The 12,995-nt window shown below is 42.6% G+C and overlaps 1 protein-coding gene and 1 long non-coding RNA gene across 3 annotated transcripts; one reads left to right on the forward strand and one right to left on the reverse strand.

The window, feature by feature from the left end:
* Nucleotides 1-9: 9 nt before the first annotated feature.
* Nucleotides 10-2,891, forward strand: LOC311025971. The gene is made up of 2 exons (XR_014598435.1): nucleotides 10-456; nucleotides 523-2,891. It is a non-coding gene; the product is annotated as an uncharacterized lncRNA (long non-coding RNA).
* LOC311025966 (calpain-5-like) lies at nucleotides 2,741-11,853 on the reverse strand. Of its 2 annotated transcripts, none has more exons than XM_084029183.1 (13): nucleotides 11,665-11,853; nucleotides 9,622-9,802; nucleotides 9,386-9,517; nucleotides 8,890-9,098; nucleotides 8,523-8,715; nucleotides 8,253-8,443; nucleotides 7,800-7,877; nucleotides 7,496-7,691; nucleotides 7,297-7,419; nucleotides 5,315-5,517; nucleotides 4,685-4,806; nucleotides 4,456-4,592; nucleotides 2,741-3,689 (listed from the first exon to the last, which is right to left on the reverse strand). In XM_084029183.1, exons 2-13 carry the CDS (start codon nucleotides 9,784-9,786, stop codon nucleotides 3,507-3,509), a joined length of 1,932 nt encoding a protein of 643 aa, XP_083885309.1. In that variant the 5' UTR covers nucleotides 9,787-9,802; nucleotides 11,665-11,853; the 3' UTR covers nucleotides 2,741-3,506. The 2 variants fall into 2 exon arrangements, with proteins under 2 accessions (XP_083885309.1, XP_083885308.1); XM_084029182.1 differs by having other exon boundaries at nucleotides 11,640-11,853.
* Nucleotides 11,854-12,995: the final 1,142 nt, after the last annotated feature.

Raw genomic sequence — 12,995 nt, forward strand, 5'->3', positions numbered from 1 at the left:
TGTGTGAGTGTGTGTGAGTATGTGTGAGTATGTGTGAGTATGCGTGAGCATGTGCACCGACTGTGCACACCTCTTTGTGTCATATGTCTCGTTTGGCGGCGGTCGCTCCCCGAACAGAGAAAATACAGTGGAAAAAAAATAGAAAAGCTCATTTTCAAGAAGAAACTTCAGCAGCGGAGAGGAGAAACTGAGAAAAACTAAAGAGCCTGTGATTCCCTCCCCTGCCCAGCTCTGGGCTCGGTTTCCCTTCCTCTAGTCCCTCCATGGAGCACAATCAGGCCACACTTGCACCGCGATGACCTGGCTGATGTGAGAGTGACTCTGGACCCATCCTTTGCCTGCATGACTATGGCTCTGTGGAGAAATATTGCTTCATATTGCAGATTGTCACATCTCAAGGTGGTAGATTAATGTGTGTGTGTGTGTGTGTGTGTGTGTGTGTGTGTGTGTGTGTGTGTGTGTGTGTGTGTGTGTGTGTGTGTGTGTGTGTGTGTGTGTGTGTGTGAGTCTGTGGGGGTGCAGCTACAAGGGAATAAGTCAGGAATAATTTCACACAACCTATGCCAGATTTAAACATCCTTCATCGATCCGCTTCATATCGTGCAAATATGTATTTTTAAATACGTAATATACATACTTTCATATTGATTTCCAGACGTGTTAGAGGCATTCGACTGCACCGACATTTTAACATTTAAATGAAATCAACATTCAGTTCTGAACAGTCTCCGTATTCAGAATGACTATGAAATAAAGTCCGCTGCATTACTTATACAAGCAATTTCTGCAAATGTGAGAGATAAGTCTAAGATGCATGCATACTGTACATAACGTGTAGCATTCATCGTGTACAAGCATCTCAAATAGGATTATCTATAAATATTCATTACGTGGATTCCTGTGCCAGGCTATATCTTCACTGATGTCTGCTTTTTATTACATCTGACAATTAAGTAAGAAATAAAAAGAGACACTAGATCTCCCAACAGAAATATTAATATATTCACTTAAATATTTATATTGAGTGATTGCTTGTTCTTTTTAAAGAACACAGTGGGCCGATTTCCTTTTAACCTGAAGCCCCCGACAAAAAAAAACAAAAACAAACTTAAAATATATATTCAGTCCAAAATGGTCAGAACAACAAACTGCATCAAAGGCACAGATGTCCCCCCGTCTTCCCCCCGTCTCCTCCTTTCGGTACTTAAGCTGCTGCTCATTCATGCTTCAGTGTCCTTTCGTCTCTTAAATGGTGTCTTACGTGTGTTTTGTCATATGAGCTGTACATTTTTGTAGTGGGGTGTTTTTCTTTTTGGAAACATGAGGCAGATCAGAGAGGAGGAATGTTATCTGAATGAAGTAGCGGAGTGGGTGCCATTTTATGATTGTACCTCGGCCCTAATAAGCACCGAAAACAGAAACCGGAGTAGAAGTTCGTATTGTTTGCTCACATTCCTCCCCGTGCCTGGTTAGCGTTTAAACTCATTCCTCTACAGACGCTATTTGCTCTGTGTCGGTATTTGGTAGCTTCGTCAGGCATTTCCCATGTAGCATCCCTGTGTGTGAGCGTGTGTGTGTGAGTGTGTGTGTTAGGGGGCTACCTCAATCTGCACTAGAAGATGCCTCACTCATATTGTCCACCTTGACTGTGAGGTGCAGGGTAGCTGCTTAGTCATATTGTACCTCCATTGTACAGCAAACGTACAGAAGATGAAGGAGCGGTGTGTTAGACGGGAGGGTGCAACCGAATCCATGCATGTAAAACAAACTATACACTGTATCTCATCTTCAAATAGGTTAAGATTGTTAGAATATGTATGTATGTATGTAAATATGATGGGAAACCCCCCCTCCCCTCCTTTTTTTCAGAATTATGTAACTTAAAATGACAATATTCAGGTTGCTCTATGGTATGTATCAATAAATGTTTTGCACCCTGAAAAATCAAAAAAAAAAGAGAGAAAGAGAGAGAAACCGAACACATGCACCGCCTCCACACTCCTGGATCCGGCTCTCTTTGATCCGGCTCTCCTGGATCCGGCTCTCCTGGATCTAGCTCTCTTGGATCCGGCTCTCCTGGATCTAGCTCTCTTGGATCTGGCTCTCCTGGATCTAGCTCTCCTGGATCCGGCTCTCTTTGATCCGGCTCTCCTGGATCCGGCTCTCCTGGATCTGGCTCTCCTGGATCTAGCTCTCCTGGATCCAGCTCTCCTGGATCCGGCTCTCCTGTTTGGGCTTCATGGGACACTCCTTCGTCTGGACAGAGAGCCGATGGATGCAGCACTCTGTGTGCGGGCCCACACAGTCTGTCCTGAGTGCCACTGCTGAGTGTTAGTACATGTATGTGTGTGTGCGGTATAGGTGTGGGTGGCCTGACAGGAAGCTCCGCTGGCCCCCCCGGGACGTCCCTCCCCTCCCATGTACAGGTCTGAACTATGAGCACAAAAAGGTGAATTTCGGGACAAGAGACACCGCTGACGTGCCCCTTTCTGTGGTTGCTCCTGTACATTCCTATCTTCTGAATGTGTAAACCTGTACACGTGGTGTGAAAATTCCTCTATTAATGTGTATCAAGAGAATGGAACAAAGACAAAAAATGTTACTTTTTAAATTATTATCATTATTATTATTACTCTTATTATTGTCTAGCTTTGTAAAAACTGCTGATCCATCTGGCATTCCTCAGCAGGCCTTTCCCCCCATCTTTGAGAAAAAAAAGGACAAACGAGTGACGGGGAAGTGAGGTTTTGGATAAACTATTTTTAATTGTGGTTGAAGCAATAGACTTTTTGAACTTTGAATTGTGCATGGCTGTGTCTTGAGTGTAAAAAAACAAACAAAATATTGCAGTTTGGGAACTGGACTGAAATAAAAAGAGGAAGAAATTCAGAGTTGCGTTCACGCTTGTGGTCTGTTGTGATTCTTAGATCTAATTTCTGTGCATGCCAGTCAGCATTTGTTGCATTTTCTTAATAATCATGAGAAAGAAAAAAGATGATGATATAAACTGATGGATAAAGGAGCAGAATATGCATTCTAGAATACATGATACATTATGTATGTACAAAAGGTACTATGAGGACCACAGAGGACAACATGATTAACTGTATGTTAAGACTCATTATTCCCACATCGCTCACAGTATCTATAGTGTAACATAAAAAAGGAATGATATCTTTACAAGCAACTTGCAAAACGTCAATATAAAAATATAAGTTGATTTCAAAAGTAAAAAGATAATTCAAAAGTTAAACATTTGGATAAAAAATGATCGACATTCAGTCCGTCCGATAGTGCCCAGGTCACCTCTCAACTTTCAAACAAACAATTCAGCCAACGTGCAAATAAAAGTGTAAAATCACCTGCGAGTGTCGACATCAAGCTGCAGAAAACAGATGTTTTTGGAGCTTTGACGATGGCGCACGCCAAACTAAGCTTCACAAGATGTTCACCACATAGTTCAGCACTGAAAACGAGATCCAGGTCTCGTCGGGTGTGTGACGAGGTCACATAGCGATGAGCTGAGTGGAAGTGACGATCCTCACGCTGATGTGTCCGGGCATCTCGTCGGCCTTCTGCCGTCCTCGCTTCCTCAGCTGAAGCCTCTGAGGGCCAAAGTCGTCCTTCACGGACCCGGACAGCACCACCTGGCCCATAAACTCGTCCTTCACCGCGTTGCTGTTCCACACCTGAGGACATGTGTTAAATGTATCTCATGTGTCACAGTCACATAATATCACAAAATGACCCCCGGTCATCTGCAGGGCTCTGACGGAGGGTTGGTGACTCTGATTGATTAGGTTCAGCGATAAAGTCATCGGGGTAAAGATGATGTCCTGCCCTCTCTATTTCATCAGTCAGCTGACCACTCTGAGCTTTTATGTGGATTCAGGTTGTTCATTTTATCATTGAATTTATTAACGTGAACATCAAATATTTATCTTTTAGAAATAAATAAATGTGGAAAAATTCATTTAAAAAAATGGTGAAAAACTGTGGTTCTCTTTAATCCATATTCAATTTTCAATGTTTTTATGAAAACCGCATCACTGAAACTAATACTGCTCCGTTTGTTTGCTTTGTAGTATAATAATGACCAACAAAACCTACAACTACCTACTTATTTTCTCTTATTATGCAAGCACTCAAATCTGCTTATAATAAGTGTAATAGGGGAAGATTATCAAGTTAGTCAAATATATCTTTATTGATATAAATTGAAGGATTATGTTCTTCAATAGGGTGTAAAACATTATCCAACTCTTATGCTACCATTTCAAAACACGTCAAATTGGATCATTTAATCTTTGAGATTTAAAACAAGACTGTTTTTCTGAGTTTGTCGAGTTTTAAAAGTCTGGAAACTTGATATTTTGGGAGATACGTGGTTTCCACAGGACAGTGATGCACAATCCCACCTGCCGTTCATTGAGATGAATTAGTCATCGGTCTTACCGCCACAGTTATGGGCTTTCTGGGCTTCTTCCTGTAGAAAATGCCGCTGGTTGTAAACTCTGGCTGCAGGGTGTCCTTCTTGATGGTGGATTGTACCGAGCGGCCCTCACAGGATATAATCACGTAAGGGTCTGCACCTGCATGAAAACATGTAGAGATCCATCTCAGCAGACCACATCATGGACTACAGGCTGATCACACCAACCAAACGTCTGGTTTGTCCTCTAACCTCCTGTGCTGTCCTGGTTCTGCAGCTCCTCGGCTTTGTGGACGTAGACGTGAGTCACAACTTGTGGGTACCCGAGGAAGGAGCTCCAGCATTTCACCCTCGGCTTATCCTCGGTCAGCTCCCTGTGGGCGTAGAGGAGAGTTCAGAATTAACAAGAATTCCCGTTCAAGTGTCGACCTTTTTCAATGTAGCAACACATTTTGTCAAAACTTAATTCCAGTATATAAATGATAACTGGATTTAATGGATGGGCCCTATTGTCACCTAAACCAAATCTAGCTATTTGCATCACTATTTGGCTCGATATCACTAATATGATTTGGTTTTTGGGTCTGCCAATAAGAATGTCAGATATGAAATCTGGCAAAACAAAATCCTTGGCCAAGAAAAGCAGAAATAGAACATAATTGTACAATCTCTGTTCTCCAAAACAGTCACTTGAGTGCTTTCCTTGGATAAAAAGCCCATCCATTAGTGTCTAACAGTCAAAGAACAGCTGTGTTCTCCTTTTCCCTGCAGACCTGATCATTTTAAAGACATGTGAATGTTTACATTTCCTGTCTTGAAACCATAAATCACAGCCCTGCTGGTCGAGTAACAACCGGTTCGACGTCACGCCTCCATCAGTACCTGCAGCCTGAATCCACGTCAGTGAAAACCCGGATCATGTAGTCCCCCAGCGTGTACGGCTCGAAGGTGGTGGGGATGATGACGTAGCGGCCCTGTTGCAGCGTGGATCTCATGAACACCGTCCGGGCGTTGATGTAGGTGGACGTCTGCGCAATCTGTTGTGTCAGGATGTCGTGCATCCGATACTTCCTGTTCAGTTCCACCTGAAAGATTTAGGCTTTTTAGACATTCTTTGGTGCTGCAGAGCAAAGTGACTGAAATTAATCAAAAGTAATGATTGGAAGCTTGTGATTCTGTTATAAGTGGATATGAATACCAGTTACATTCAAATATCACTAATCAGATGAAACTCTGATGCCAGTGTGTGTTCACGCATTGTGGTTTGACCTATTTTGTTGGACTGTGTGTGTATCATGATACAACACAAATCGTACTTTTTTACAGGTATTTTCAACAACTACTCCCAAAATATACAGTGACATACAACATATATACGTACAATACACAAAATACAGGTTTATTGTTTGGTTTTACAACTACCATACAGATTTGGAAAATATAATGACTTTTATAAGACTGCACTCTTGTATTATTATTATTATTATTATCTGTATTATTATCGTATTTGCTGCTACCTTAATTAGCACTATTGTAAATAATATATTGTAGTTTAATTCTGTAGGTTTTAATGTTGGACATTTCAGATGTAAATGTTAGGGTTTGGACAGTGTCTAATAAAGTGTGATAATTTGTTTGCTGCCTACAGAGAATATTCTGCCTCCTGGTGGTAGAATAGTACATAATACTTGAATGTGTGTACTTTGTTAAATCTTATGGACAGTATTTGATTTTATCACTATTGAAAGCACAGAGCAATACAATTCTTGCACTAGTGAGATGCACGGTGAGTCAGTCAGGCAAACAGAAAGAAAGGCTTGTTCTGCATATCCTGTAGATAAATACTTTGGTTCATGATTGGCTGCTTGACTGAAAGTCCTTCTGGCTTCACAAAGTGCAGCTGACACTATAAAAAGCAGACGTGGACACAGTGTCTGGAGTCCGTCATATAAATGGAGGCGGATGCTTCACTTGCACCATAGATGACATGGGTTAAATCCCGCTCCAGGCTCACAGCAGCTCCACAGACTTTGCACACAACTTCTTTTTTCGTTTTTTTTTTAAACCACATGCTCTTTGTGGCACCGGCCAGAAGCTGGCCCTTTGGCAGCACTCCTGTCAGCACGATAAGAGCGGCTGATGTGTGTGTTTGAACTTAGCCAGATCTCTGACGAGTGGCTCACATTACGGGAAACGTGATGTCAGTTTCTCTGCACACACGTCCGCCTTTTTAATACGACAATTTTATCCTAGCAAGCTAGTTTGGCAAGTTTGACACCCGCATTGACCTCCACTGAAACACAGCACCGAGTTGTATTCATCCCGAGAACAGTCAGACGTAACAATCTCTGCTGTATGACTCATACGTCTAAAGGAGAGGTGGAGATTTATATCATGGCTGCAGCAGAGGCAACTGAACTCTTTGCACCTTACTGGTACACAAGAAACTGTCACTAAGTGTTTGGTTCCACTCCGTCATCCAGCTTGAAACAATCAACTAAAGCATGTGTTGTGTTTAATCGGGTATGATTTAGACTCCTGTTGAAACGTTGTGTTTTGCTTCTGATAAACCTGTAAAGTAATGTCTGCCTGTCATTAAAATCACCTAACAACTGTTCACTGTTTGCTCAACAAATGAGTAGAAACGAGAGCAAGCTGTGATGAAATGACCCTCTCTTCCCCACTGAATAAACTGACCTTTGACCTACGTCTGCATCCCACGCGAACACCATTTCCTCTGTAATAAACACATCTCCGGTCACGATTCCTTTAAATCCTTTACTGTTATTTACCCCAGGTTTATAATTCATCATAGATCATCAACCATTCATTAATAGATGAATAAAGTCTAGTGGAAACTTTACCTTGAAGACAACGAAGCCAATGCTTAGATTTTCTCCCTGACCATATTTTCGGTGGCTCTTCATGTCTTTCTGTTGCAAGGCGATCAGAACCTCATCAACCTCCTTCGTGACGTCAAACATGTACTGTAAAAGAAGTCAAGGGGTCAACGTAACAAAGTCTGCCTGTGCATCAACACAAATCCACCGGTCTGTACAGCACCTGAGGATTCTGCAGGAACGTGGGCTTGTGGTTGGAACAGCCACCGCAGCGGTTCAACAGCGGCTCTGCGTTTTTGGTCCAGCTCCCAAAGTACACGATTTCGTTCCACGTCTTGTGGATGCTGATCATCGAAGTATTGATGAGACGGCAGACATCTGCGTCGGTGAAGAACTTGCACCAGTCTGCGAATGACATCCTGTGGAAGCGAGCAGGAAAAAAAAGGCATCATCACACTCTGAAAGAGGAGATGACTTCACGGATTGACCGTTGCCATGGACGCAACTAGAGGAACTTAATCACTCACCAAAACTCCCCATCGTCCTCTACTGTGATGCCCAGATTGCCCCTCTCCAGATCACCGACCTTTGACCATTCCTCAGAGCTGCCAAACAGCAGGCAGAGCAAATAAGATGATACAAGTTTTACCATTATAATCCATACGAGAGTCACATTTTGAGGCATAAAACGTGTCTATAAAACCTTTTTATTTTGCCTCTGTAGATTTAAAATATGACAGCATTTCACAACAAAGGAGAAGATCAAACAGTCCTGTAGCTTTAGCGACTTATCTGCTGTCCCTTCACATGCAGACATTTTATTCTTCACCAAAATATGGCCAATTACCATGTCGATGGTTAGACCCTGGTGAGTTTTGAAGGAGCTTATATAGGTTTGCACACCTGAGAGCTCCTGCTTCCTGCTCTTCGTCTGGTCAGAGCGGCAGCAGAGGAGAAAATTAACTCAAAGCTCCTCTCACCTGTCACTCCAGGCTCCTTTCCACTCGATCTGGCCCCAGGGGTTCCTCATGCGGATCAGAGGAATGGTTTCGTTCTTGAAGTAAGCCAGCAGCCCGTGACCCAAACGCACGTTCTTCACTGCCGTTACTGAGTACGCGTGGCCTTTCACCAGCCCGTTTGCCATCTTGGCTTCAATCTCGTGAGGCTGTGCCTGTCGAAATGATTCAAAATCAGATCAGTTCCTGTGACGTACAGAGACAAGGGAGGAACCGTGCAGGACGAGCACAGACCTTAATGGAGCAGCTGATGATTCCCCCACGGTCATAGACCTTTAGCAGATCCTCAAACAGCTGATCTTGTTTTTTCTGGTCCTTATAATAAGCTTCTGTCTCCAGGTTGATGGCTTCAGCCACAGCTCCACTGAAATCCACCACAGCGTCTCCAGTGTTGCCCCCCTCCAGGGACTCGTAGCAGACAGAGAGCCTAGACAGGGGATTGAGGGGAATCACACGTTCAGTTGGATGTATAAAAGCAAGAAAAGCAGAAAAATGAGACCGGACGCACACATCCTGGCATACTAAACAGTCCGGGGATTGGAAGCCCTAAAAGCAGGGCCTGTTTGAATGCATCTGCCCCAGCTGGTTCACGTTTACTGACTTGGCGTAGGCCTTCTCCAGCAGAGCACTCCAGAACTCATTGTTGTCCTTCGAGTGACAGTAGATGAGCTCGCCGTTGATTGTCGGTAGCCGGTCGTCCACCACCACATCCACCCACTTTCCAAACACCCAGAACTGGAAGTGGAAGATTCCGGCGTAGTCCTCCGGATGTTTGGGATCCCACTCCTGATCCTTGTGGTCAGGAATTACCTGGAAAACACATAAAGAACAAAAACACGGTGCGACTGCAAATGAGTCATTTTCCACAGAGTTTTACAGCTCAGTGAAACACGAGGAAAGAGAGTAGGGAGAAGAAATGCATGCAATAAGAGCCTTGAACTCTCCCTGGTGAATTCCTGTCCCGTCCTTATTTAACCTGAGCTGTCAGCTGGTGATGTGTTTTAACCATTTAACTCCTTGCATCAGAGCTATAGTACACCTTATTCATATTCAGTTCCAACTAAGCCTCTCCAGTGTTCACAAACTAATGAACTCACCTTCTTCCAGAGGTTCGGCTTCAAAGCCAAGCAGGAGCAGGCTGCAACAAACCAACAGTTCCCCACAACTCCCTGGTTCAGGTCGTGGGCGCTGATGCCCTCCACAAACAGATGAGGCTCACTGCTTATCTCCTACAACAGAAAAGTCACTGTGATTTATCTTCAGAAGAGTTGGTGTTGGTGAATGTGTCATCTTCATTTGTAGGGATAATTGAATTCCCTGATGGGACGGTTACCCCCGGTCGTTTCCACTCCACAAAACCAGGAGGTGGTTTCCTAAAATACAGGGATGCATCGGTGGCCGGGAACTCGGGGTCCTCAAACAGCGTCTTGTCATTGATGCAGTCTCTCTTCAGTTCGGAGTAGTGCTGGTTCATGTACGGGACGGCGGAAGAGAACATGGCTGAAGACCTACAGCTGCAGAGTGATGACAGACACCAGATGTTGTCTGACTTTATAAGGGGAGCGTTTCCTCTCTAATGTCCGCCTTATTTTTAGAAGAATCCTGCTCAAGTGGATCCTAAAATGTCATTATTCCCAGATGAGCAGCAGACTGCTCTGTGACCCGGAGTCTCCACAGACAGTCAGATGAGCCAACAATGTTAGGATATAACATTTCACACAGCATTTTAGAAACAAATAAATGAAATCTTCACAAACGCTGGGCTGTGAAAACACCATATAAGACCACCATAGATGGAAAGTTACATTTGTAAAAGGTTTCTCACCAAAGCTAATATTTGCTAAAAACATAAATAAATAGCCTTGTTTCTGCAGTTGTCTGATGGACAAAATTAATTTTCTTTTTTTATCCATCAATAGTAAAGAAACGTCCTTCACGCATCAACAACAGGCAACAAAAGCCACCACAGTATTTGTGATAGTTTGTGGATCAGTTTTGTATCATAAGGAATAACATAAATTGCGTTTTAGGCCGGATTTTGAAAAAGAATAACTGTAGGCTAATTCATGAAACACAATACAGCTGTATTCTCTGGAGGATGATGCTATTTTAACCTTTGAACTTTTTGTCTCCTCTCACTGACCGCTCAGGGCTGCGTTTGGACAATACGTGCCAATATAATCATTTTGCATAAATCTTGGTATTTTGCGTTTGCCAAGAACAACACATTACAGAATACGACATTTAATTCACTGGAAGCAGCGAGAAAATGAAATGTGTTGTTCCCCAAACACATGTTTATTTAAAAAATTAAACTGCAAAGCAACACTGAGTATCATGAAAAGTGCCTTGAATAGTAATAATTATTATCTTAAGAAGTCAAACCATTTAGTAATAATTTAAAAATGCAGGCACATCTAGAGCAAATTATCCAGATCTGACAGGCAGAGAGAAATCAAATCACAAAATCACACTTAAACTGTATTGTCATGTTTTGGATATGAATATGAAGACTATACCATGGAGAAGAGAACCGATGTGAATATATATATAAATATGCACCGTACTCTCGTTGACTCCTTCCTGCTCCACAATAAGGAAGTCTCCAGATGCCTCACCTGCCTGCATCGCCCTCCTGGCCTATTTATACATGACATGTGAGCCACGCCCAGGCTGTTTGTTCGACAGTCTTTATCATCTCCCAGTGTTACTGTTTAACATGACGGTAAGAGGAAGACGTGTAATACCCTGCAGAGGTCAGAAACAGAAACAGAAGCCCTCAGTGGCTCTGGGGCAGACGAGGCTGTGAGTGTGTGAGTGTTATCTGTTTGATAGAGTTCCTGGCTAATGTGGTCAGGCAGGTTATTTTTGGTTGGTTATTTGCTCTTCTTTTAGGGGAACGTAAGTGGAACAACAGATCTGTAAAGGTTTCTTTCTCACACTGACATTGTCTGTTTACAGTATTTGGTCTGATATTATCCGTTTAATCTTCGCCATATGTGTAAAAGGTGACAGCGGTTCACATTCCAGACGTTTCCGTCTGACGTGCCGGCACACGGTGGCGACATAAGGGACGGTTTAACGCGTTTTATTCTTTTTCAGTGCTGCCAAAGCAAAACAATGCACATATCAGATCAGATAAGTGAACATATTATGAATCGTACCTGAGAGAAGCTGGTAGTGAAGCATTAAATGGACACAAGGGAGTTTAAAAACATCACCTGTCCCATAAACACAAGTCAGCACATGTCATTTAGTAAGATAAAGAAACTGAAGATCCCTCACAAGGAAGTAAGTGAGCATAAATATAAAAGACTGTAAACTCCCAGTAGAAGATAAAGGAACACTCACCTGTGGTGAGCTGTGTTGTACTCACAGTAATGAGATTAAAAGCACACACAACGTCCTCTTAGGCTCCTGTGTTCAAATCAATCCCACATTTCTGTGGTAAAACGTGTTGGTATGAAAGAACCGTCTGTTACGCCTTTCCCCCCAAACCAAATCCAGTTCCTTGGGTTTGAACCTTCGGCTGCGGAGGGCTTCCCTGAACATGCACACAAACACGGAAAACTGGTCTGACGAGCACCTCTGTGCAGCAGGAGGTGTTATGCAAAGACTAATATGGTGATTTGCAGGAAGGGAGGGAAGGGGAGACAGGGAGGAGGGGGAAATCGAACACCTTCACTCCCATCACACAACAACTCATAGGTGGAACGAGCTCAAACTTGTTCTGTATCGTTTGTTTTTTACAGAAACAAAGTTAAACTCCCGTTTAATGTCTCACAGTGTTTCAGTATCCATCTCTGTTAAATGACTGTTTGCCTCATTCATAACAAAACGATATTCCAGTTAGCCGGAGGTCAATTATATTGAGCAAACACCACTAGAAAGCCAGTGAGCTGTGCTATTAAACTGGTTCTCTCTGGACGTTTAAGGAGCACAAAAGGCACTTTTACTCCGTCAGAAAGACAAAGCTGGATAAGTCCCGCTTCGAAACTCCGTGCTGAAGAAGAATGTTAGTAGGGGGCCAACAGCAATAAGGTAAATCCATGCAAGAGCTAAGTCGACAGGAAGAAACAGAAGAAAAGCCTGGAAATTAAAGAAAATCATTGGGATTAGCAGTGATGTGAGAGAGGACCAACGGAACGTGTCAGATATGATCACGAGTTCATGAGAAAGGATGTTTGAGAGAAGGGAAGAAAAATAAAGACACGCACGAAGCTGTTCTAAAAGGAGGCCGTGAGTTCGGCCTAATAAGAGAGTTTAACAGTGAATATCACACTAAATGACAGTTATAACAGTGAATATCACACTAAATGACAGTTATAACAGTGAATATCACACTAAATTACATGTTATAACAGTGAATATCACACTAAATGACAGTTATAACAGTGAATATCACACTAAATGACAGTTATAACAGTGAATATCACACTAAATGACAGTTATAACAGTGAATATCACACTAAATGACAGTTATAACAGTGAATATCACACTAAATGACAGTTATAACAGTGAATATCACACTAAATGATGGTTATAACAGTGAATATCACACTAAATGACGGTTATAACAGTGAATATCACACTAAATGACAGTTATAACAGTGAATATCACACTAAATGACAGTTATAACAGTGAATATCACACTAAATGACGGTTATAACAGTGTGGCACTGGGGGAAGAGGTCAAAACACATGT

The sequence above is a fragment of the Eutrigla gurnardus genome (genome assembly GCF_963514095.1).
Source record: "Eutrigla gurnardus genome assembly, chromosome: 15".
NCBI classification, from domain to species: Eukaryota; Metazoa; Chordata; class Actinopteri; order Perciformes; family Triglidae; genus Eutrigla; species Eutrigla gurnardus.